At 43.5% G+C, this 24,629-nt stretch overlaps 4 protein-coding genes across 10 annotated transcripts; all 4 read left to right on the forward strand.

Moving 5' to 3' along the window:
- Positions 1–719: 719 nt before the first annotated feature.
- On the forward strand, positions 720–10,061 carry pbxip1b (pre-B-cell leukemia homeobox interacting protein 1b). 7 transcript variants are annotated; one of them, XM_079275480.1, is made up of 13 exons: positions 720–758; positions 844–940; positions 2,782–2,855; positions 3,119–3,194; positions 3,457–3,524; positions 3,885–4,272; positions 4,428–4,502; positions 5,266–5,496; positions 5,657–5,680; positions 6,160–6,212; positions 6,538–6,651; positions 6,870–7,098; positions 7,252–10,061. In XM_079275480.1, the coding sequence occupies exons 3-13, from the start codon at positions 2,808–2,810 to the stop codon at positions 8,748–8,750; spliced, it is 2,805 nt and encodes a 934-aa protein (XP_079131606.1). In that variant the 5' UTR covers positions 720–758; positions 844–940; positions 2,782–2,807; the 3' UTR covers positions 8,751–10,061. The 7 variants fall into 7 exon arrangements, with proteins under 7 accessions (XP_079131606.1, XP_079131610.1, XP_079131611.1 ...); XM_079275484.1 differs by having other exon boundaries at positions 7,255–10,061; XM_079275485.1 differs by lacking the exon at positions 5,657–5,680.
- Positions 10,062–12,193: 2,132 nt separating this feature from the next.
- On the forward strand, positions 12,194–13,901 carry LOC306782852 (protein S100-A11-like; the record flags this gene model as incomplete). Its single annotated transcript, XM_079276330.1, has 2 exons — positions 12,194–12,322; positions 13,590–13,901. 2 exons carry the CDS (start codon positions 12,194–12,196, stop codon positions 13,722–13,724), a joined length of 264 nt encoding a protein of 87 aa, XP_079132456.1. The 3' UTR covers positions 13,725–13,901.
- A 577-nt stretch (positions 13,902–14,478) lies between these two features.
- Positions 14,479–19,963, forward strand: LOC306781896 (protein S100-A16). The gene is made up of 3 exons (XM_079274995.1): positions 14,479–14,638; positions 19,282–19,403; positions 19,527–19,963. Exons 2-3 carry the CDS (start codon positions 19,284–19,286, stop codon positions 19,680–19,682), a joined length of 276 nt encoding a protein of 91 aa, XP_079131121.1. The 5' UTR covers positions 14,479–14,638; positions 19,282–19,283; the 3' UTR covers positions 19,683–19,963.
- A 2,038-nt stretch (positions 19,964–22,001) lies between these two features.
- Positions 22,002–22,540, forward strand: s100t (S100 calcium binding protein T; the record flags this gene model as incomplete). The annotated part of the gene is made up of 2 exons (XM_079275620.1): positions 22,002–22,287; positions 22,379–22,540. The coding sequence occupies exons 1-2, from the start codon at positions 22,126–22,128 to the stop codon at positions 22,538–22,540; spliced, it is 324 nt and encodes a 107-aa protein (XP_079131746.1). The 5' UTR covers positions 22,002–22,125.
- Between the last annotated feature and the right edge of the window lie 2,089 nt (positions 22,541–24,629).

Consider the following 24,629-nt stretch of genomic DNA (forward strand, 5'->3'; position numbering starts at 1 on the left):
CTTGGGTCCCAGGAAACACACTTGCACATTTACAGGAGCTACAAATGTTCACCGTGAGAGTGGGTCAAAGTTTCTTGAGTTCAACCCTGCTCATCTGCGATCTTGAGGAATGGCAACCCTGATGTTCACTGTACAACACAAACTGGTGTGCAATGAATAAAGGAACTAATGACTAGAAATAATATTACCTTTATGTCTGCATTTTTGTTCATTTTGTTTTGGTTAGTCTTATAGTAAACATATACTGTAAAGAAAAAAATTGCACTTAATTTGGTTTAGGTGTCGAACAAACTTGTATCTGACTTATAAGACTTTAAGGCTTGTTTTTATTTCATTTGACAAAGATAGCAAAGGAGCATGTCTTTATAGAGGTCCAATTTATGACTTAAATTAAACAAAAACAGGATACATTAACTATCTAATATGGGAAAGGAGGATATTGTTACCGGAATCAGCCCAAGACTGCGGACTACCAGCATTAAATGCCAGAGGAGCGGTGGTGTTATCATATATAAGATGTATGTTTGACATACTCACCATCATCTGCGCGTGCCAATCAACTTGGAACGTTTACCAGTAAAGAACAATCATGCTGCATTACCATTGGTCGGACTGGAGAGCGAGAGGTGGGACTAGGGAGCCAACGCCGTCTGTGATTGGCGGAGAGGCGCGTTGATCACGCATGTTTAGGATTCACTTCACAAGTTTGCAAGTTGGATGGGAAGCCCCAGAAGTGTCTGCTGTATCTGTGACAGACGGTGAGGACCGAAGTAACGTTAAAGCGACGAACCACGGTAACAACTAACCGAATGTGGATGTAACGTACATGTGTTGTTATTTCAGAGCACCGACGTCTCTTCTGTTGTCGTGTGTTCTTCCGTTGCGTCAACAACGTCGTTTCACGCACTTTTTCCTGGTTGCTTGATTGACTGTTGAGGTGGTAAGTATCTGTATTTAATAGCTCATGTTAACAATTAACGTTAGCATTTAAGCCCTTACGTGCTTAGCTTTGCTCACATTGGCCTTTAACACGTTAAAAAAAGTGATATTTCCAAATTTAACTCTGATTAAAGTTGTATATTTCTTTGATATTTCCTGTCCGAGGCTTCACACTCCTTCACTCAAAGCAGACTGAATAACTAAGCTAAGTTACATAACCGTGTGATACACTGCTTTGTTGATGATGCTGTGTGTGTGTGTGTGTGTGTGTGTGAGAGAGAGAACATGCTGTTTATGGCGCCTTAGCTGACAGCCCAACGTTGCTGTCCTACTGGCCTGTCTTGCAGTTTATTCTCGTGACCTTTTTTGGTCTTTTTTTTTCTCCCTGCTGAGACCAAGATAATAAGATTAGGCCTACAGCTCTGATCATACATTGCTCTCGGAAAAAAAATAAAAGCGTGGCTGCTATTGCCTTGAAACTAGAAAAGTGTTTGTTTTAAAAAGGTATTAATAACTGAGATCAAACCTAGCGCTTCACCGGTTGTATCACATATCACTCTTAAAGATCAGGGAGTGAGAAGAACAGACTACAAGGCAGTGGAAATAATCCTCCACCGGCTCTGTGATGCAGCTGAAATAATCATTGTAATGCTGTCATTAGAATACATTTTCTGGCTCTGTTGTGATCCCCATGGCCATCTTCTGCATGATCCCCAGTTCTGTCTCTACTCAATCTCACGGCAGCTATATTTAGTCTGTATCTATTTAAGCCATTCCACTATACGCCCCACAATGCTCCTCGGGCCCTAGGCTAGATTCAGTCGGCTTCTCTTGGGAGCCACTCAATTAGGAGACCTAAATTGCGGAGCTGGGAGAGAATTGAATTTAGGGAGTGAAGTGTGTCATTACCCACACAATGTGGTGTTAATGTAAGTGGTTAGCTCTTTTCTGCATTCACTGAAGAAAGAAAGCTGGGAAACATGCATCTCTGTTATGGCTGCTTCTATTTGAGAGGAAAGGCTTCATGCAGCTGGAATACCTATGCTTGTTTCTGACTAGCCGATAGAAATCTAAAATGTCAGCCTGTTACTGCTTGAGTGATCTTGGTCTGGAAAAGACAGTTGTTTTGGTCAGATACATTACTACAGACGGCGATTCAGGTAAGACTGCGCCATATGTGCATCTTTCCTTAGTAATGTATGCATCGGAATAGGTATTTACAGTTGACATTTGGTGGTTTGGAGACGTATATTAACGGACCAGTAGCTTTGAAATGGACAGCCCATTCTGCTGTCTGTACCCCGAGAATGGTGCCGGCCTTGGTTACCCGCGTCCTGTGCCAAAACATTTCCCCAGTCAGTCAAAAGCCGGGGTGACTAAAAGGCCCGCAACACCCGCAAACTACTAATGAAGAACTGAATTGTCCCAGGGACCTGGACTTCCTGCACACTTACGCTCATGTACTCTCACACAAAGAGCGCAATGTGTTACAGTAGCTCCTGTTATTGGCAGACTGGGTGAGGCCGAATAGCAAAGGCATGTATTCAAATCCTGCTCGTGGGTAAACAGAGGATGTCAATTTCTTGAAGCTGCAGTACTCACACCGTCACACGAACTGTGCGCCAGTGGCAGCCATCTGAACAACACACCTGCTCACTCGCTTCAGTACAAAGTGCATTGTTAAAGTTAACAAACCTAAGTTCAGGTCTTCCCACTTGTAAATTGCACAGCCAGCTTTGAGTCAGTGTATAAAGATCGCAATGTATTCATTTAGTTTGATTTCTTCTATTAATTAAATATGAATCATGTCATCTGTTTTTGTATGTTCCTGTTGTGTTGCAGGAGACAGGCACAGCCTCTAGGGGGCCATGTCTGGCGGCAGCAGTGCTAACAGCTGGACCATCCTCACTCCTGAGGTACCACCACTCTGAGAAAAGTCACTTTGACAGGCCTCGTTGAAAATGCAAAGAACACTGCTTGTCCCAATTGATTTTCTTTTGGGTCACCTGGATATGAAGTAGGTTTCTGTAATAATACAGCCGTTCAGAAAGGGATGCTCCGTCACTGCTGGTGCTCAGAAACATACATGAACTGTATGTTCAGATTAGCCTGGATTGTTCCAGCAATACATCCAAATGTTATCTGTGCGTAGTGTCCATTGACTGTCTGTTGGTTCCAGGAGACTGTCGCTGAAACCCTGAGGCCTTTGGCAGAGGGGACAGAGCATCATGGAGACAGCCTCACATCTGCAGCAGGTGTTTGTCACAATACATTTGAGGATTTTAAGATTATTTAGGCACAGAAAAAAACATAGTTCTCACAAACAAACCTATTGTAATTTCTAGTTTTTAATTTGTGACTTACTTTCACCCATTTGGCTTCTCTGATAATTAATCAAATGAAAATAGAAATATCCTCAAAAATGAGAAAATGTCAAAGAGTCACAATGGAAGTATGTTAAACTGTTGCTCTAACGGTTTTCCTTCTTGCCTCCTGTGTCTGTGTTTTATGATCCAGGTTCTGGGGAGAACCAGCCTGCAAACTGTGCAGCGTCTGCAGAGGAGCGTCCTGTGCAGGGCCACCTGGTAAGACAGCAGGACACGTCATTTCCTACAGTGTAATGTGTGTATAGCTACAATATGACCCTTCTTACTAAGTATGACTCATTTCAACTGTACCTGGTTACAGCTTCTTGATTGAGTTATAAAATAATATTCAACATAAAGTTTCCATTTTCCACACTAAAAGTTAACACTTTTGGTTATTCTATTCTTTATTAAAGGCAGATGCACAAAATGCAGAAACATCCGTCTCAAAGTCAATTAGTTTCGAACTTCTGCATTTCAGTTAGGCTTGTTGCCTAACAATTCTAAAAGGTAGCTCTAAACCTTTTCACTTTCAGTGCAATAATTAAGGAATTGTAATGCTCTGATTCTTTTGCCCAGGTATCAGAAGAAACAACTGCAGCGTTAAGTGCAGACACTAGCACAGAGCAACACGCCGTCACTGATTCTTCTGCTCCCGCCTCGTCGGAAGGTTCCGACAGCGTCGTCGCTGGCAGTGATTCACTCGTCCAGTCAGAGGGCCCGGCGCCGTCGGGCCCTGACCCCGACTCATTTGCCGACTCCTACGCCCACGTAAGCCCCTCCTCCCCTGATGAGCCCTCGGCCTCGCTGCTGAGCACAGAGACTCTGGGAGGGGAGGAGTTTACGCAGGAAGAAGAGAGTCTCACACAGGAAGGAACACTGCATCCGCTGAACGGGGCGGAGCTACAACAGGAAGGGGAGGGGTCAGACCTGTTTCCGAAAACAACTGACTTATGGAAACAGGCAGGTATGAACAACAAGATTTGACTCTTCATCATTCGATTAATATTCTAATAACCTCAGCATCATTGTTTATTATGTGTTTTATAAAAACCATCTCCTGCTATGCCTGTGTCCTTTCCTTTTTATTTTTTTATTTTTTTTTACCATTTGTGTTTGAAGTGCACTTGGTGGACCAGCTGGTTATGGAGTTGTTCAGTATCTGGGCCAGGAGGTTGTCTGGAGAGGCCGTGGTTGGTACGAGGCAGGGAGCATGATGGGACAGAGAAGCCTTGAGCTGCATGACAGCCTGCAGAAGTAAATTGGCTTCAGAGGGACTGGGACCTCAAAAGTTTTTGGAGTGTGGTGCTTTTGGTCTGCAGCTCTTTTTCTCTCGCTACAGCATTAAATAAAATGAGTCTTCTTCTGCTCTGTTGTGCATTCTTTCATGCACTTTTTTGTTTACCAGCTAGAGTTCAGTGTCAGTGAGTTCTTGCCAGTGCCCTATTATTTTTCATGGCTCTTTTAAAAATACATTGTGATACACATTGGAAACTTTGGTGCCAAAAGTTCCAAAATGAAATTTGAATCAGATTCCAGGTGATTTATTCAAGATTTTCAGTGTTTATTTATGCAGTTAAATGGAAAATAAGGTAATGGCAATGGAGCAAATTAACCAGCGTGTCATGCAAAGCAAAGCAAAGCCAATAAAGAAGCAAGTCTTATCTCCCATGAGGAGTACACTGTGGCGTCAGACCGTTGGCAGCGCCGCAGCTGCTGTGCTATCTAACATCCACTTTGTAAATGCAAGAGCAAATGTAAGCCCAATAATGTGCAGCGGCTTGAAAATAATAAACATGGCAGAAAATAAAATGGTGTAATGGATACCGACACAGTTAATGATGAGCTTTTCTCAACAGTTATTCCTTGGGGGGTACCCATAGAATAAATTAAAATATGTAAATTGCAAAGTAATGGTCAAAAATACTAACATTCATACTCTTCCTCTCCACTGCACCAGACTCCCTTGTGGGCGAGGGGACAACTGAGGAGACGGGAGAGGAGGCCGAGCCGGAGCTGAGGAGAAGGATGTCTCTCCTAGCAGCTCTGGAGCGCATCGGAAGGACAGAGGAGGAAGAGGAGGAAGAGTTCCAGCTGCCACGACAGGAGGACGACAACAGCGGCTTCTCTGTGAACAAATGCATCCTGGGTGCTGTCATTCTGTTAGGCCTTGGCACCATCTTTTTCTCAGGTAGGCATCCCCATATGACCTGTCGAGAAGGTAAACATCCCATTTGTTTTGCCCGGTATTAATGAGTTTTAAGACGTCAAAGTGACATTAGTCAGAGAAGAATGCTGAGTTACTGCGACTAAACGAGGTGCTCTGAGACTGAGGTGTATTCTGCCTGCAGGTGTCTTCATGGACCTGGATGAGGGTAGGTTCTGTGTGTACTTGTTTGTGAACGAGTGCTTTCTTTCCTGCAGCATTTGTTTGAATGCATGCAGAAAAAAAAAGTGTTTTGCATCTGACACCTCTTTAAAAAGCATATTTTAAAAGCACTGCATGCAGTGGAAGAATGATTTAAGCACTTTTGCAATGAGGCTTTTTTTCTATTGTTGAATGAAAACCTTAATTTAAACTAATAATTATGAGCTGGACCATCATATCATTTCTAGTGAAATGCCTGATTTTGAGGATCTATAAATTTGAACAAAAGTTTAAACTGAAAATTGGAGATACACGGTTTTCGAGCAGCAATAAATATAAAGTTCATAACCTTGTTTATATACGCACGAGGAGTACATATTCGGTGATAAAAGTCTTGCTTGTTGTTGGGTACGCAAAGCTTTTGCTTGTTTCCTTTGACGTGTTTTTATTCTCATGAACCGTACGCTTTGCATAATACATTTGCAGAGAGCGACTATGGTACGATGGCGCTGAAAGATGCAGAGGCTCCAGGAAAACAGGTCAGTCTGACATCACATCGTCACTTCTGCTCTTCTGTTTTCTTTCTAACTGCTATTCATTATAAATACCGTCTGTGTACCTAGTTTACAGTCCATTGAGTACCACCACATGACTGTTGAGTGTGATATGCTCAGCTGGAGACCACCCACAACACTGGCAACATCACTGCTATCGTCTACCAACTGTGCTGTTCTGGACTTTTGTTCTTTCCTGTCTGACGCGCACTCTTCTCTCACTTCTCGACTCCTCAGCCTGGCTACGCTTATTCTGAGAAGTCGTCTACAATCTTGCCATTTTGTTGTACTGTGTGCAATTTGTTGACAGGAGTGGCTTCATCCCGAGGTTCCTCCACTCCCAGTAGATGCTGACAGTTCAGAGCTTCTAAATACGTTAGCCAACGGGAACGAGCCGATTGCTGTGCTACAAGCCCAACTTCAGGTGTGTGTGTGTGTGTGTGTGTGTGTGTGTGTGTGTGTGTGTGTGTGTGTGTGTGTGTGTGTGTGTGTGTGTGTGTGTGTGTGTGTGTGTGTGTGTGTGTGTGTGTGTGTGTGTCCACGGTATAAATCTATACATGAATGTGCGTCTGTGCATAAACGTGTCACCGAGTTTATTATATTCTCACAGGACTCTCTTTTCCTGTCTTTTTTCACGAACAGCAAGAAGAGCTAAAAGTAGCCCAGCTACAGGCAGAGGAGGGAGCAAAGGAGCAACTGCGGTGGGAGGAGATGGAGAAGGAAAACAGTAGGTTGAAGAAAGAGATGGCATCGCTCCCTGTCCTTCAGAAAGAGAACGAGAGGATGAAGAGAGAGCTGGATGTTGTCCCGGCCCTACAGAAAGAAGTAGAAACCCTGAGATCCACTGTGACTGAAATGAAACTCCCCTCAGGTACAAAGGGAGGAGGGTAGAGGATGTAGAAGGATGAGTTGTTAGACAGCTAGGGAAAGAGCAGTATGTTTCCTCCTCTTGCTTACTTTTGTGTTAGTCACACTTCACCGATCACTTGTTTGTAATTGTAGTCCCTTTGTGTGTTTCCTTTAGCAGCCAGTGAAGCAGCTCAAGCAGCTGTGAAGCCCGTCACATCGCCCTCCAGTGGCCAGCCAGAGAACAGCACGCAGGGCTCAGCTGGATCTACAGAGAGGCAGCCCAAGAAGCCACGGGATGATCAGAGGGAGAAGAGGAAAGATGTAAAGAAGGATACAATTGACATGGCCGACAAGAAGGAGTGGAAAGAGAGAGATACATCTGAATGGAAGGAAGGAGAGAAAAGGGAGCGCAAAGATGGAGGGCAAACTGAATGGAGACAGGGAAAGTTTGACAAGGAGAAAGATAAGGAAGTTAAGGAAAAGAGACACGGCGACGAGACAAAACAATGGAGAGAGAAAGAGGGGAAGAAAGAAAAGGCTAGCCGAGGTGACGAAGGGAAGCAATGGAAGGATAAGGAAGGGAAGAAAGAGTGGATAGAAAAGAGTGAGCGAAAAGGAAGGAAGGAGGAGAAAGATTGGAAAAAGGCAAGTCATGAGAACGGGAAGGAGGGTAAACAATGGCGGGGTAAGGAGGAAAAGGATTGGAAGGTAGGAAAAGACCGGGGAGGGAAGCACAGGGAGGAATGGAAGGGAGAGAAGGAATGGAAGAAGGGGAAAGATGGCTTTGAAGAAAGTGGCAAAGAGAAGTTGGAGAAAAAAGATTGGAAAGAGCAAGGTAAGAAGAAAGAAGGTGACTGGAAGAGTAAAGACGGCAAAGATCGTAGCAAGGAAGGGAAAGGAAAGGGTGACAGGAAGCAGTGGGAAGAGAACAAAAATCACGGTAAAGAGAGGAAGGGGAAGAATGAGAAGAAGAGTAAAAACGGTAAAGATGATGAGGAGTGGAGGATGAAAGATGAGAGGAAACAGCGGGAAAAGAAAGAAGAACCGTGGAAGAGCGGAGGAGAGAGGGACAAGAAACACAGCGGAGATTGGAAAAAGGACAAATCGAGCTCTCAGAATCACAAAGAAGAGCACAAATCAAAAGTGGGTCACAGCCACAAAGAAGAGCCCCTGTGGGGAGACGGGAAGCTTCCTCACACTCACGGCCGACCCTCCCTGGAGCAGCCCGAGTACTGGGTCCAGCAGAGACGGCGCCTGCAGCACAACCCCAAACCACCACAGCAGTGTGACTCGCTGGAGACGTGCGCTCAGACCGAGGGGCTGCTCCCCGTCCCCTTCCCCGAGTTCGAGGCCATCCTGCTAACGTACCTCGCCGAGGCCGGAGTGGACGATTCCAAAAGAGAAGAGCTCAAGAAGCTAGCCGCCGAGTTCTTCAGGGACGGAGTCTTTGTTCACGACCAGACGAGCTTTCAAGAGTTCGTCGAAGATTTGGGAGACATTCTGGAAGACATGGTGGAAGGAGATGATGACGAGGAAGAGTATAGTGCCATAGAGGAAGAAATGGAGGAGTTTGAAAGAGAAGTTATGAAGAAGTTTTCAGTGCCAGGAGCTGTGGAGACGGAGGAGAGATCCAATGCGGAGTGGAGGAAAGAGAGCGGACGAGGACGTGGCTGATGAAGTGATAGAATTGATGGATCTAGAAGCAGCCTGAAGGAATACTTTCCCTACAAAATGACCTTTTTTAAAGGTCAATTACTCACCTCGTCTTGCCTTGACTTCTTGAAGGAGACGTTCTTCTCCTCACACGGCTCCACGGTGATCGAAGAATCGAAAAACTGAGAAGTCATGATGAATTGAAAAAAGGAAAGCGATGTTTGCTTCAAGGTAACACGGTGTGAGTAATTGATAAACAAATGGCCATTTTGCGGGTGAAGTATAAGCCGCCATGACGGATGAGGGGTTATTCAAAGGGAACATTTTATATTGGACCACCAACGCTTACATTTATCATCCTGTCACGCTTTTCTCAGTTTACCCCTTCTGTCTGTCCGAGAAGTTCAACTTCAAATGTAATGTCACTGCTTTGGGTCGTTCTGTGTTTTACACACTAGAACTTAATAATGGAGAAAGTGCTGTCATCTAAATAGTGTTTTGGGATGGATTTAAGACAGAAGAAGATAAGAAGCTACAAGTACGAATGAAGAGTAATGCAAACATTAAATGGCCTTCAAGGGCCCGTTCTTCTAGTGTTCAACCCATAAAAAGAATCCACATCTGTACAGTTTGTGACTGAGCAGCTGATGTTGAGCATCCATTGTGATGCAGGAAGAGATACTGTATAGTCTTATATATATACACACACACACACACACACAGACTACCTGTCCACTGAGTCTACACTGTACCTACAGTTTGCCGTCTTTGTGTATTAATTGCTTTAGCGTGGCACGTAATGTCACATTATCTTTAAATCATAAGTTTATAGAGTCGTGTGAACTGCTGAAAAAGGTTTAGTGAATATTTTATGTGAATTTAGAGAATTCTGCATTGAGTTTGTTTTGAATGTACATGTTGCTTTAAATGTGTTAAACTGTCCAGAAATATATAATTAACTTATTTTACAGAGGTTGGCATTAAATCTATACAAATGTAATTGGTTGGCACATAAGATATCGACATGCTGAGCATGTGTGTTTCCTTTCAGGTACAGAACTCATGTGCACTAAACATTTGCTTGATTATTGTTTTATTATGAATGTTTTGTTTTAATTGATTTGGTTGGTCATGGCACTGAAGTCATGGCACGTAGTTTCCAAAAAAGCATGTTTTTCTTGCCGTCTGTTTACACGCTAACTTAGTAACTCGAGGGCCTACAGCTGCATAGGAATTATGATTCCTATTCCTATGTTATGTGGCTTTGTGGCAGCATAGAGAGCTTTTTCTTTTTTTTAGTTTGTCTGTATTTGGCCCTGTTACTGTCACAAGAGCAGAATAATAAAGTTGGTGCGTGCCTGTGATAAAATAACTGTCTTTTGTCTTTTATCGCTCACTTCATCTGCAAACATCTGCTCATTATATTTGACACAGTGGTTCCAGGTCTTCCTCTGAATTTGCTCCGGTTAGTTTTACACGGTCAGAAGTGAGATCTTTGGTTTTGTTGATGATTAAAGTAGTTTGAACTGTTGTTGCACCAATGTCTGTTGAAAGTCGGTGGAATCTTTACGAAGCTGTTACTTATTCGCTGACGAATCAATCCAACATGAGTGATGTATTGCTGTGTGTTCCATTGCAGGTGAATCAACGTCTTTCCCCTTGCATTGCCCTTGCCACACGGATGTTAACTTCTCCTCTGGGAAACTTTTTTCTGCGGTTCCTTTTACGTTCCCTGAAGCTGGATGGGTGGAGCAGCAACCTGGCTGACGGTGGCGGAGGAAGAGAAGAAAGAAACGATGACTTCACGCCATGAAGTCAGTGAGTGCTCAGTCAATCATTGGGCCAGAAACCGGGGTAGTGACCTGGTTAAATGTTGAAGCTTTTTTCATGGCAAATATATTTCTATTGATCATTTGTGTGTTCAAGACTCAGGATCATGTTTTTTACACTTGTGCATTTAGCGTTAGTAGTTAGGAAAAATTGAGCCATTGAGGTGATACTTAAATAAAATGATTAAGAGGCAGAATAAGATATATCTAAATATATAAAAGGTAAAAAAAGAAATTATATAAATCATATTAACAGTTTTAATAAGTACAGAGTTCAGAGCCCCCCTCCCCATACTTATACATTGCAGTGTCTCATGCAGATTTACACTCTGTAATGCATTATGAATGAACGACCTAATGTCTGTGAAAGGAGACGCTGTCCATCAACCCAGTAGTGCTGCTATACGTGTATGACGTTAAGGAGTTTTTCCCACACTTTTTTTTTTCTTTCTTATTTGCATGAAACATTTAGAGCAGAAAACACATCTACTCACAAGGCCAATCTCTGAACGAGCGAGTGCAGCAGGCCATCTAGAAATTCAAAAAGTATGGATTATGTCTTGAAATATAGACCAACAAATCCTTAGACACAAATACATTCATCATAAGACAAGTAGCAGCATCGCCCCGAGGAAAACCCTGACGCTTTAATACCGCTATGTGATTTCTCAGTCCTCTGCAAGTCATTTATTTTGTATCAGCAGCTGCACTCTCCTTCCTCAACGATGGCCGAGGGAATGTGAGGAGAAGAACAGAAGACTGCTGTTTCAGGTGTGTGTGTGTGTGTGTGTGTGTGTGTGTGTCATGCAGCTGAGACTAGAAAACTAGTTGAGGGGATATTTGGATGAAAAAGCCATTGTTCTTGTCGGCACTAATTGCCTCCCTAATATGCCAATTGTGCACATCGTGTCGGAGCGTTGGCTTAAATAATACGGCTTTTCTGAGGTGAAACCCAGGTGCCTCGTTCTCAAAGGTTTTTGCAACGCAGACTGTGTAATTATATCTGATTTACTGCTTTCTTTTTGCTCTCTGCAGCTTTTTTTGCTCACAGTTTCACACTCGTACAAAGGACAAATGGGAGACTATTGTCCATGCAGTGGCACGAGCTGAGCAAAACATTAACCTGTTTGTAATATGTTTCACTCATCCCAACTGTGATTGTTAGTCTGGGGTTTCCTGAATGAGGGGATTCATCCAGCAACCCATATCCTACCAGAGACTACAGTTACACGCTTAGATTGATGCTGAAAATGCAACCACGTCATGGAAAAAGATCCGTGGTGTTTGGGGAAACATGGTTTACATTTTTACTGGTTGCAAAGTTGAGAAAACACAAGCTGTAAATAGTTGGCGAGTAATGAGTGAATGATTTGTCTTTACCAGGAGAAGTCGGCTACAAAAAGACCAGCAGGACTCAACTTACTCGCACACATTCCTGAGTTGGTGAGTCTCTGATTTGTGTTGCCAGATTAAAATCTCGTTATAAGATCCGCCGTTTACTTCTGTCTGAACTTGAACTTAATCTGTATCATAAAGTAACTGCATTTTGAGGAATGTATTATTATTATTATTATGATCAACAGCATTTCTCATTTTTTCCCTTTTGGCCCGAAGATTAAACCCTCTTGACTGACAATGGAGTCTGCTATCGGTGTGCTGGTGTCCCAGTTCAAGGTGTATGCTGGCAGCGATGGTTCCTCTGACACACTGAGCAGAGATGAGTTCCACAGACTGGTCACATCAGCGCTCCCTAACTTTGTCAAGGTAAAGATTTATAGCTTTTAGTTTTCTTTATTTGTCGGTTTTCTGGTCCAGAATGTGCCATAAATCTGCTGGTTTATGCTGAGGGAATGTTACTCGTTACTCTTATTGAGTCACTTCTATGTATATTTATTTTTACTATAATACGAGAGTTTATATTTTTCTCATCAAATCGACAGTAGTTTCCGACATATTCAAAGCCAAATGCAGCTTATTCCTCTGTGTGGCACCAGTGTTTATTTTGAGTTGATCACACACACATCGTCCTGCTGCCACCAGATGTGTTGTGCTCCTGAAAATAGTCAACAAATGCACTATTAAATATTTTAGGGGATCAATTAGCCCCTATTAAGAGTGTGATTATGTATTTAGGGCTAAATATCTTTATCTTTTGAAGGAGCAAATGGGTTTGTGTCTGAGAGTCACATCGGACGTTGGAAAATGCTTGCTGCTGCTGCTGTTGCTGTTTTTCATGGGATCATTTGAGAATAACCAAAGCACAGAATATCACCAGCCTTGTGAATCTGTAGATTTTTGATAAAGTACCTCATTGTGTTTGAAAGACAAGAGCCACAGTTAAACTGATACAATCAGGAACATGTAATTATAAGTTTGCTCTGAACAAAAGAGCCGCCTCATGAGGGCAGATTCATATTGAGAAGTGTATCATCTGGATGCCACATTGGCCCTTTTTTCTGTGACCACATAATTAACTGTTCGTCATACTTGTGTTCAAAAGGCCACTTCTGTTCTTCTGCTCGGGCAGAGTGTTTAATGCCTGTGGTCTTACAGTACTTCTGAGCCAAGTAACAGTATTTGTAAAGAATATTTTAGTCTTTTCCACTCCTTCCTGTGATCCAGAGCACAAAATCAATTGAATTTGTCATGAAGACCATTCAGAGACTTCAAAATTTCACTCTAGTGCAGTTGTGGTTGTGTTGTCATGTTAAACCAGAGCTCAGTGGCAGAAAGGAGAAGCTCCTGAGGCCCATCACTAAATACAAGAATGGAAAAATTCCATGTTTCTCCTTGCATGAACAGTTGAAATAACCACGTTTGGCCACCAGGTGGCGACAGTTCCATTGCACAATCAGCCGAACCAACTTTGCTGACGTTGCATTGGTGGTTTTTTAACTGGTGTATGTGCCAGTGGTGTCAGCTTGCCTCAGTCTCGTCGCCCCACAAGCACAACCAAGTTTGTCCACACTGAGTATCACTACTGTGTTTTTAAAATATCTGATGTGGTAAGTATCTTCCTGTTTTCCTGCAGAATGCTGCCGACCCCGCTGCCATTGACCAGCTTATGAGCTCATTGGACAAGAACAGTGATGGAGAGCTCAACTTCCTGGAGTTCTGGCAGCTGATCGGGCATCTTGCCAGCAAGCATGGGGGGTTCAGCCAATAGCGTGCTGTCCTCAGATACACTGAGTTCTGTCACAGTTCCATGCATGTAACTGACTTGTCTGTGTGCCATACAGTTTGAAAGAATTGGGAAACAGCCAAATGGAACACACCCTAAAATCTTATCTTATTTTTTTATGATTGTTTTTTTTATTTTTAACCAGTTGTCTGTGACTCTTCTCACGCCATCCTCTCACCAGCAACTGGCACAGAACACTATCTGTTTGTTTTCAAGCATTATCTCCACTGGCTTTTCTAATTACCGGTACTGTAAAACGCATCTTGTGATCTTCATCATCTCCCTCCAGTGCACAAACAGAAGGTCTGTTGTTGGCAGAGCAGGGTTTTCTGTTTAAAGCTGGAAACATAATAAGATAAATATAAATCTTCCTGCCAATGCCTTCATTTGACAACTTTTTCGAAAGTTCACTTTCTACTGAACACTATCCTTCCATTCTTTGCACAAGTGAGTACAGTTTCAGGGTGTGGCTTAAATACATCTGTCTGTTGGGAAAGCTTTGAACACACTTAAACATGAGCGCGCGCTTGTTCCTACATGTTGAGAGAACGTATGTCAGAAAAAAACAATCGGATGAACGTGCAAGAATAAAACCTATAAAAAATCTATGAAACCAAATGAGAAAGTCTTGCTCTATTTTCTGAAACAACGGAGATGTTTGTGTGTTGGTGAAAAAGTGCTGTGTTGCTTAAGCTGCGCCTCTTTCCACATTCCTTCTCTCTCAAGCACACGCCCTATGACAATGAAGGGAAAAAAAGTTGTCTGGAGTGAGAAGTTAAATCACGGAAAAGATATGTGTTGCTGGTTTATCGAGCGCAGGACTGAAGAGGAGGGTCTGTGAGAAAAAAGGAGCGCAGTTGCTGAAATTGGTTCTTGCCTTTTGTTTCCAAGTCCAAACGGTGAGTGTTGATTCTGATTCCTAGTTTTGTGCCACGTCTCTCTGTAGTTTATTGTGCTGTTTTCTGGACATAAGCTAAATTGATAATTATTTCCTCGGCTGCGTACATTTTGCTGAATTAGCGAGCGGCTCTCTCGTCATTATCAAGCTTGGTGGCCACAGGGGTCATGTTCTCCTTGGTAATCTAAGCCCAATCCCCTTTACACTTCCAGAGAAACTGGAGTCTCCACTCACGTTTACTTATTTATTCGCTGTGTGTCAGTCCTGCTTCTGGCCGCTCTACAGATTGTCAGGATTACTGAGGGCGACATGCAAATGTGGGACGCGGGCAAGCCCTGACATCTCCATTACGCACGGCGCCGACTAGTTTTGACATCTGCACCGTGGCCGGTTTCGCCCCGTTAAACAGTCGCACTGTGGATCGTTGTGCCGACGGTCCGATTTGGCCCTCGTCAGTCTGAATTATTGACGCTATGATAAGACTCCGGTAGCGAGACTCGGATGGCTTCGTCCTGGTGTTCGTTAATGACGCTCCGGAAAAACAGCGACCTGGGCGATGACGGGTAACGTGGAGGAGGCGAGTCCGTCACACTTGGCGCAAACCAGGGTGGCGCTGATCGCTGGGAGTTATCAATGCTCAGGAACTATCGGGTGGAAGCGCACAATAATGTCCTGTAGTCAGTCTGGTAAAAACTTACACTGAGACACACACACACACACTCTATGTGTCCGCCTGCTACAGTTAATGGGGGGTGGTGATATGACTGGGTGGGTTGGGTGGCCCCACCTGACTAATGCGTAAACTGGTTTGTACTTGTCAAGCCTTAAGCCAGCTTGTAACGCTGACTAAACTCTCAACGTTCATCATGCTTTATTTGTTTTATAATCTGGGCGTTACTGTGTGTACACTATGATACATTGAGAGACATAATGACACAATACACTATGGTATAATACACATATTTATTCAAATATGTGTGTCCTAACCAACATGACAAAATAAGGGAAACCGATAAAGTAAATAAAAATCAGCTATGGAGACAACAGAGGTAATTTAGTGGTCTTGGATTCAACCAGCAATATAGTTGGAAATTCAGCTTCACAACCTTTAACCATATTTACATGAAACATTTAACCAAATTCAAAACCGGCTAGTGAGGCCTGTGTGTGGATAAGGATCACTAAAGGGCTGTCAAGATATGTCTGAGGTATGTAAGATATGTAAGATAAATACAAAAAAACACTTCGTTTTTCAGATGCTGTAATCCTTTTTCACATCTAGAATTACATAGTTTTACAACTTTAGGCTTTGAAAAATATTTTAAAAGAAAGGGAAAATATCACTCTGTCTGGTTATAATCCTTATAGGATAGGCTACATATTCAGGAAACGATGGGTCAGAGTGCTTATTTTAAAAATGTGTCAGGGCCAAAGTGTTGTGACTCACTGTGTGGTACTTAATTCCGGTAAAATGCCGCGAAAGGGACCCGTGATGCAAATTGCACAATACACTCAGTCTCCCACAGGCATTCACACTTGAGTCATGATAATCTGCAGGCTCTGAATCTGAACGGAGTCCATGCGCTGAGAGGCTGAAGGAGAGCTTCATTTGTACTCAGCACAGTCACAGCTTGCTCTTATCTAACGAAGCCCATGACATGTTCCTCTCTGCCATTTGTAATTCTGTGGCCCTGATGTCGCCGGTTCTGACCGAAGACGACTTGGTTTCATGTTCATCTCGTTACACTCGGACAGGACGCTATAATGGATAGTGGCCTGTCAGGCATGTCGCTATAAGGTGCTGTACGGATACAAACACCCACAGACACTGGTTCACATGCTCCCGTGCTGCTGTTCGTCTTGTAGCGGGTGTTAGGAAGGTGTTGGGACAATTATAGTAACACATTAAATAATTATGAACAGCATGCTGATGAGAGACGCTCCATTGTATATAGCATAGAGTTGTGTGTCCACCTCTGTGTGCGTGTGTTGGCACTGCAGGGAGACATGAAACAGGATCCATGGTTTGGGTGCCTGCACTCACTCACTCAGTAATTATGTTAATGCAACAGAAGTCCTAATTGGTGTTGTCATTGTTAAGGTGTGCACGCGTGTGCGTCTATCTTTCTGTCCGTCCATCTATACGTCTTTGTGTGTCATCCAGTGCGGGTGCATAGTGTGACGTCTATGCCAGATGGGAGATTTACCTTCTACAGTTACTCCAACAACATCACCACAATCACCATCCATCGTTACCTGTCCTACGGCCACCGCTGTCACCCCCTGATAGTTTCCGATACTCAAACCCTGCAGCCAGGCCTTGCTGCGATGCTTATCAGCAACTCTACTCAAGTATCTGCAGCATTTATTCAGGCCTTTAATCTTCTGAGAGCAGTTGCATTGGAGAGGTTGTTTGTTGAGACAACGGAAAGATAAATGGGAGCAAAAACCTTGAGGGAGCCCTCTGCTTGCTGATTCATGTCTGGATTGGGCTGCACTGGCCTTAACACTGTCTTATAGATATAATGTCCTCTCCCATTTCCATACGACAAAATAAGTGGCACACAGTCATTTTCATAGCTGTTTCTGCAGTGAGACTAAATCAATATATCTGTCTTAATGCCATGCTGCACACCAATAATGTACAGTATGTATTAAATACTAATTATCATAGTCGACTGTTTTCCTAGTTTTCTTTACAAGAAAACAATTCCATTTTGTTACAGCGGGAAATGATGCAATACTTGCGATGATGGATGACAGTCAAACTGCAGCTGTGTGGTCCCAATACAGTATTAAACTAAATGCACACAGTATACAAACCATGATAAAGGAAACAGACAAATCATTGTAATATGCTGCTTTTGCTGGTAGTAAGCAGAAAAGAAGCATTAGCACGAGTAGTTCCTCCGTTCCCTTCGTGCGATGCATTGTAAGAGAATAGGGAACCTCAACAGGACACTCACTTGAGTTGTTTTGATTTCATTTCATTTTGTCACTTTTGCACTTCACAAGGAGGAAGCAGAAAGCTCTAATACATATGTTTTAGTTTTTTTTTACAATATTCTTGGAGCTCTTTCATCACCATGCCCAATTCATATTCATGTTTATGACATTTATTGCAGCTGTGAGCAGCTCCTCTATTTCATTTGTGCAGTGCATCGTGAGATAACACAAGACATCACAGCAGACATTTTGACTTTTCAAAGTGTTCCTATTAACATGAAGCTCTGTTCTATTAAAGTGTTTCAGTGAACCAGCACATGCACAACATGCACAACACCAAAACCCTGAAAGTGAAGCCGCTAAATGTAACTCAGCCATCATTACTTTTATCATTCACACCTGCGACATGTCAAAATGTCTTCTGTGAAAAGGCTTATTGTCTCCATCATCAACACCCTAAAACAATGAGTATGTAAGTGGTTTTAGTGTGGAAACTGACGGTGTGTAACTTTTGTCTACAACATAATCAAAGTGTTTAGAATGCGCTTGTAGTATGGAATTGTGATCCAATGAAAGCATGCCTTTCTATCTGGCTTCTCTCCTTCCTGCAAGGTCCAATAAGCAGTGAGTGCAAAGAGCCCAAACTTAAAACTGCTTGTGTCAAATCTGTCAGGCCGAGGATTTCGCTTCGCATGACTGAGATCCCGTCAATAACAGGAGCCTTAGATGGTTTCGCCTGCTTTGATCTATCGGAGCTATGTGATGTTTTTCTGTTCATACTCGAGCACAGTGTGCAGAGTATTCCTACGGTGTGAGGGAAGGTGTGTTGCAGCAGACGGGCAGCAGGCCGTAATCTGAACCTGGATCCTCCCGATGGCTTCTGGGGATCAGATGTCCACCGTCAGAGATCAGAGCTCCCATTGTGTTTACCTCAGAGACTCCCCTCCTCCCCCTCAACCTTCCATCACTCCCTCTCTCTCTCGCTCTGTTAACCTCAGAGAGCCTCCGGGCTCTGTCCATTTCCTCCCCTGGCTCCTCCTCCTCTTCTACACTGACATCACCTTTCTCGTATGTTTGTGTTCAGGAGACATATCCAAACATATCATATAATATCCAAACAGATAAAATGCAAATACTATTTAATACAAATAAAGGTGTGATCCGCCTAACACCAAAGAATTGCATTTGTCTCATCTTCACGTTTTTTGGCATAAATGGCGATTCAGACAAGTTTGCTTTGCCGATCACTGTTATGACTACTTATTTGCAGGACGATGTGGTTTTTAACATGCGTTTTATTTCAGTATGTTTTCAGTTATATCACACGTACAAAACTTCAGTGAAATGCTGCATTATAACTTAACAGAGTTAAGAGTTTATTCTCCAGCATTCAGTTGTTCCCAAGGATTCCAAGGTTATAACGTGTTCTCTTCTGCAATGATGCATTCAATAACTGAAATAAGCCTTTTATCCACCAAAGACCCAAAGTTAATATATTTTCATATTAATAAAATTCCTGGGTACTGTACCCAACGGCATGACGTCTGAGTGTCTAAGATATGGCCATATCTCTTCCTGCCACCTCCAACACTCAATTCTCCCGTGTTTTTCCTTCTCTCTCTCTCTCTCTCTCTCTCTCTCTCTCTCTCTATCTCTATCTCTATCTCTATCTCTATCTCTCTCTCTCTCTATCTCTAGATATGGAGTCAGCCATTAAGACGGTGGTGACCACTTTTCTTAGTTCTACCAGGGGGAAGGAGGACCTAGAAGGGGGTGCCTTCCAGAAACTGGTAAAGAAACAGTTTGGCGGCATGATGGAGGTAAGAAACCGCGTAATGTTTTGCTGTCCTACATCACCCTTTGCGGCACAAAAATAATCATCATTATATTAGAATGATTTTCTTTTTTTCATACAGAACTAACATATTCTGTCTGTCCCTCAGAATGCAAACTGCTCCTCTGCCGTTAAGGAGATGCAGCAGGGTTTGGATGCGGACCACGATGGAAAGGTCAGCTTCCAGGAATACCTCACTCTGATTGGCTACCTGGCCAACTCCGTCAGTGAGAGCAAGGCTGGAGCCAATGCAAATGCTTCATAGATGCTTCTGTTTGGTGGATCAGAAAATGAACAGCCTTTTTTGGCGTTTAAAAAAGAAAATATTTGTTCTCATTTAAGTCCATAATCATTTTACATACAATCAACCAGTTGTGAAATGCTCTTAACGTCTGTCCAGATCAGCCATTTCTTCAGTCACACCATATTGATCTCCATTGTCCATCTCAAGGACACATTGAAGGACTCTTTGCTGGGAGTGTCTTTTTATATACCATACAAAAGATACTTACTGTATTTTCAAAATAAATGCTTTATATAACACAACTATACCGTGTGTCGTTTTTAATTGGTGTTCCATCTTTATTAAGTTGCTTTTGCATTCAAGTTTATTTCCAAATGAAATAAAATTCAGCTGGGAAACCCAGCAAAATACTGTACGTGTCCAGTGGTTTCTCTGAGGGTTTGACATTGTCCCACAGGCAACGATACCTGCTTCTTCCACAGCTACCAGCAACACTTACTAAATATAGCTGTGACATCCCTGACTAGTCAAACTCAGCAGCCTTAGATGCATCAACGGTTGCAACCAGATCCTGACATACAGTATACGCTTCCCATTGTGCACCCTCCTTCACTCTGCAACACTATACATACACACATATGGTGCACACACACACGCACCCACTGTGCTGCCCCACTCACTGACACAATATACTGCAGGAAGATGCACTCACTAGGACGGCAGATCAAGCTTACATTTCATGACATCTTGCAGGGCTTTAGTATGAACTTCGAGATCATTCATTCAAGTGTACGTGATCATAATGTGTTTCCGTCATTTATTTTGCTCTTCATTTACCTTTCATGCACTTTGGCTCTCACTCTCTTCATTATAGCGCTTGCATGCGGCGTGTTTTGGAGCTTGAGGTGCTCATGCGTTTGTGAAAGTGCTCAAGTGTGTTGAATTCGCATATCAGCCTGTGTTTTGCAAAGTCTTCGTCTGGGGATTTCTCTGCATGGCTGCCGGGTGTGATGGCTCCATTCATCGGTGCTACACTAATCCTTCGGCTGCTGTATCAGGCATGAACCCCCCCCCCGCCCCCCAACACACACACACACAGTAAGCATCCTACCTCGACACAACACTCCTTGCTGTTTAAAACCAGACTCATATGATGAGTATTCACGTGATTCATCTTGTTCTTGGTGCTCTATTTAGCGTAGCACTCCCTCTAAACCTGTTCTTTGTTTTGACTCATTGTGCTTAAGAAATGCTGATGGATATGCTGTAGTTCCAGTTCCATTCATGATATCATTGTCGATATGTTGTCTCCGAAGAAGGGGGTCAGATGGATCTTTCATGTGTCCATTTAGAGAGGACAGCAGGTGTCTTATGCGTAACCAGAGATGGAGGAGGGGATTGGGGGGGGGGGGGGATGAGTGGACTGAGGGATGTATTTAAGACGGTGTCCCTCCCATCCTCCTCATCAGTCGCTCTTGCCTTCTCTCTCTGCACCTGACCAGCAGGCCATCACTCTTCCCTCAGGTAAGCGATGATGTAGAGGACAAACTTCAACTCTGAAAGCTGTTTCAAAGTAGGTTTTAGTGGCGCCGCTAATGCACAGTGCTGTCTGTAGGGGGGGACGGCCTGTTGAAAATAATCGTGCAAATCAACAACAAAGACAGGAAAAGCTCTCTGTTTACTCAGTGATAAGCTATAGAACCTTCATTTATCTTAAACAGAGCTTGCCAAAAATGTCTTTCCGATATGTATTTTATATGCCGCTGACTCATGAGAATGTGGAGCACTGTGTCGAGCGGGTCAGACTGATGTAAGATGTGATGGACAGTTCGGAAAAGTCTTCACAGTTCATAGGTGATGTGGGTCCAAGAAAGGCAAAGACTTACACCTGTCTCCGTTGTTTTCTGCCATCCGGTGGGGCTAAAGTAAAAGGCAGATCAGGTTGCCTCAGCGTGTCCTGGTTACATCTCCTCCGCTGGTTTGGCTGTTTTACCAGCTTAGAGTTTCAGTCTTATCAGCTGGCTCACATATCCGGCTGCTGTCAGTGTCCTGACTCCCAGAGGTCCTCTCGCTGGAGCAAAGCAACAAACAGATTGAGGATCTGTTCAATCGGTTGCAGAATCTTATCAGGACAACTAGCAGGGAGGAAAATCTCCTGATGAGGAAACAGCTAGAGCAAACTTGAGTTTCCGACTCTGCCGTCCCCCATCCTGTCACTAGATAGAGAGACCTCATAGAACATCATTTTCAGCCTATGATTGTCCATGTGTCCAGGAGGAAAAAAGAGAGAAAGAGTGTGTGTGCATGCATTTGTGTGCGAGAGAGAGAGAGAGAGAGCAACCTCGAGAGACTTTAACATGTGTTGAGTTGCAGCAGGCTTGTCCTCCATGCTCCTTGCAGGCAGGAGTACTAACATGGACTTTCTCCTCCTCTCACCCTTCCTCTTATTCTGTCCTCCTCCAGAATGTCGATGCCCAAGTCAGAGAACACCTCCACCCTGGAGAACGCCATGCAGCTGATGATCCAGACCTTCCACAAGTACTCTGGGAATGACGGGGACAAATACACACTGAGCAGGGCTGAGCTCAAAGAGATGCTTACCACAGAGCTTGGCAGCTACCTGGGGGTAAGGAGATACTTAGGGATATAAATGCACAGTGTCATGCGTATAAAACCGAGCCAGCTTACATTTGTGTTTTCTATCCACACACGTGCAGAATGCCCAGGATAAGGAGGCAGTGGATAAGGTGATGGCAGACCTGGATTCCAACAACGACGGGGAGGTAGATTTCACAGAGTTCATCATACTGGTCGGAGCGCTGACTGTGGCCTGTAACGACTTCTTCCTGGAGTACAACGACAAGCCACAGAAGAAGTAGTGAACACGCCCTCTGCTGCAGAGGGCGGCAGAGTGGACGTCTTTGTGCAGAGGCTCTGCACAAAGACGTCCACTCTGCAAACCCACACACTCCAGAAAGGAAACAGCTGAGACAGGAGAGAAGGTCATCATGTCATGGACTTCACAGTCACAAATACACACACACACTCACACGTTTGTCTAATTGTCCCTTGAGCAGCAGATGTCCAATTATTCCACAGCTGTATGTATTGCAATGTGAACATCGGAAGAGTTTAAGTCGGTTTCAACACCTGTCATTGTTGAATGTGTGAATATCTCTCTTTCTTTTTGTCTTTTTGTGTATTTTATAACACATGCAAGCAAAGGAATTAATAAATGTGCCGTTTACTCGAACAATTCAATGTTAGTGGTACTTTGTTGCATCAAAGAAGATGAGTGAGAACACATGGTGGGCACCAGATGGCAGCAAATAGCCTTCAATTGAATCTAATTTAAGAGCGTTGCATTACTTTCAATTTGCTTCGCACACGCTGGTACAGCACTTTACTTCAGAAGTGGATGGATGTAGATTAGAGATATGAATCCCTAACAAAGAGATATTATATTAATTAAATATGCATTACAAACGGCTGTAGTTGAGTCTTCAACAGTTATCTCTGTTCTGGTGTGACGTTCATCCTTTTGAGCAGGTATACCGGCTGTACCCTGTTTTTACAGCAGAATAATGAGAACTTGAAGTGACCTTGGCTGGGCACTACACCCATGATTGTTTAAAAGTCCTGCTTCCTAAAAAACAAAGCACTGCGGGAGTGTGAAGGTATGTGTGTGTGTGTTTATGAGTCCATAACAAAGGAAGTTACCAGCCTGAAAATTAGAAAGCCAGGAAACGTTTCTTTCTTTCATTCTATCCTGCGGTGAAAGATTAATACCGACTATAGGTTACCTGTGTGTGTGTGTGTGCGCGTATACTTGTACAGCTATCTTTAAAGGACCATTTGGGGTTTCAGAGCTCTAGATTGAGGACATTTTGGCCGGTCCTCACCTTGGAACAGACCTTCAAAAGGTCTATTTGAGGGTTCAGATTTTGTTTTATGTTCTTTAATGTTCCGTAAGGACTTAGGTTTAGGTTTAGGTAAGAGCGGTCAGGCATTTAGTTGTGAAGGTTACGTGTGTTTGTGTGGGCATAAATCTGTTTACACGGTCACATTGTGGGGACTCGCCTCCCTTTTGGGGACAAAATGCCCATCCCCATAACGACCATCACGAATAACCGTCACAATTAAGGTTTGGATTAGGGAAGTAGCGCTTATGGTTAGAGTACGTGGAATGTAAGTCAATGTAATGTTCTCTAAAGTGATGGAAACACGACTGTCTGTGTGTGAATATGAGGGTAAAAACATGACACACAGACGCATACTTTGATTAATCTGAACCTACAACCTTTATTGGACTGGTTAGGTGTGCACAGGAGCAGATTTGAGAGTCAGGAAGGAGAAGGGTGACAGATGGTGGAGCATGACGAGAGAGGAAGTGAGAAGAAAGGAAGTAAAGTGGAAAGGTCAAAGAGAGAGAAATGGAGCAGACAGCAGCACTTTGTCCGTGTGGCGCTGTGCAGGCTACAGTTTTCACAGGTCTCTGACAGGCTTTTCACACTTGTTCAGGATCGTTTGGGGATCCCCCCCTCTGGGTAATCCCATCCTCGAGACACAGAAAGAGAGAGACAGACAGCTCCCAGTCCAGAACTGATCCGAGCCGCAGACTGCAGCCACATGACCGTAAAAAACCCACAGCGAGCGACAGTGACTGAGGATTAGACAGCAACGTGACTTTCCTGCTTTATTCCTCCTCGCTCTCTGGAGTGTGCTTGCTGTGGTCAGATGATCCTGTTTCTCTCTGTAGATCTGTAACTTATTGCCTGGTACGAGTGCTTCAGCATAGGCCCTCTTGTCATTTCTCTCTTATTTATTCAACATTTTATTCACCCGCACTCTCTGCATGATCAAAAAGGCCTTTTTGCTTCTCGCTTGGTTGTCAGGGAACCTGGAAAGATTGTGAAAAAAGACAAATCAGCCAGTCCATGATTAAAAGGAAAAGTGTCGTGATGAAAA

Source organism: Melanostigma gelatinosum, assembly GCF_949748355.1.
Source record: "Melanostigma gelatinosum genome assembly, chromosome: 9".
NCBI lineage: Eukaryota > Metazoa > Chordata > Actinopteri > Perciformes > Zoarcidae > Melanostigma > Melanostigma gelatinosum.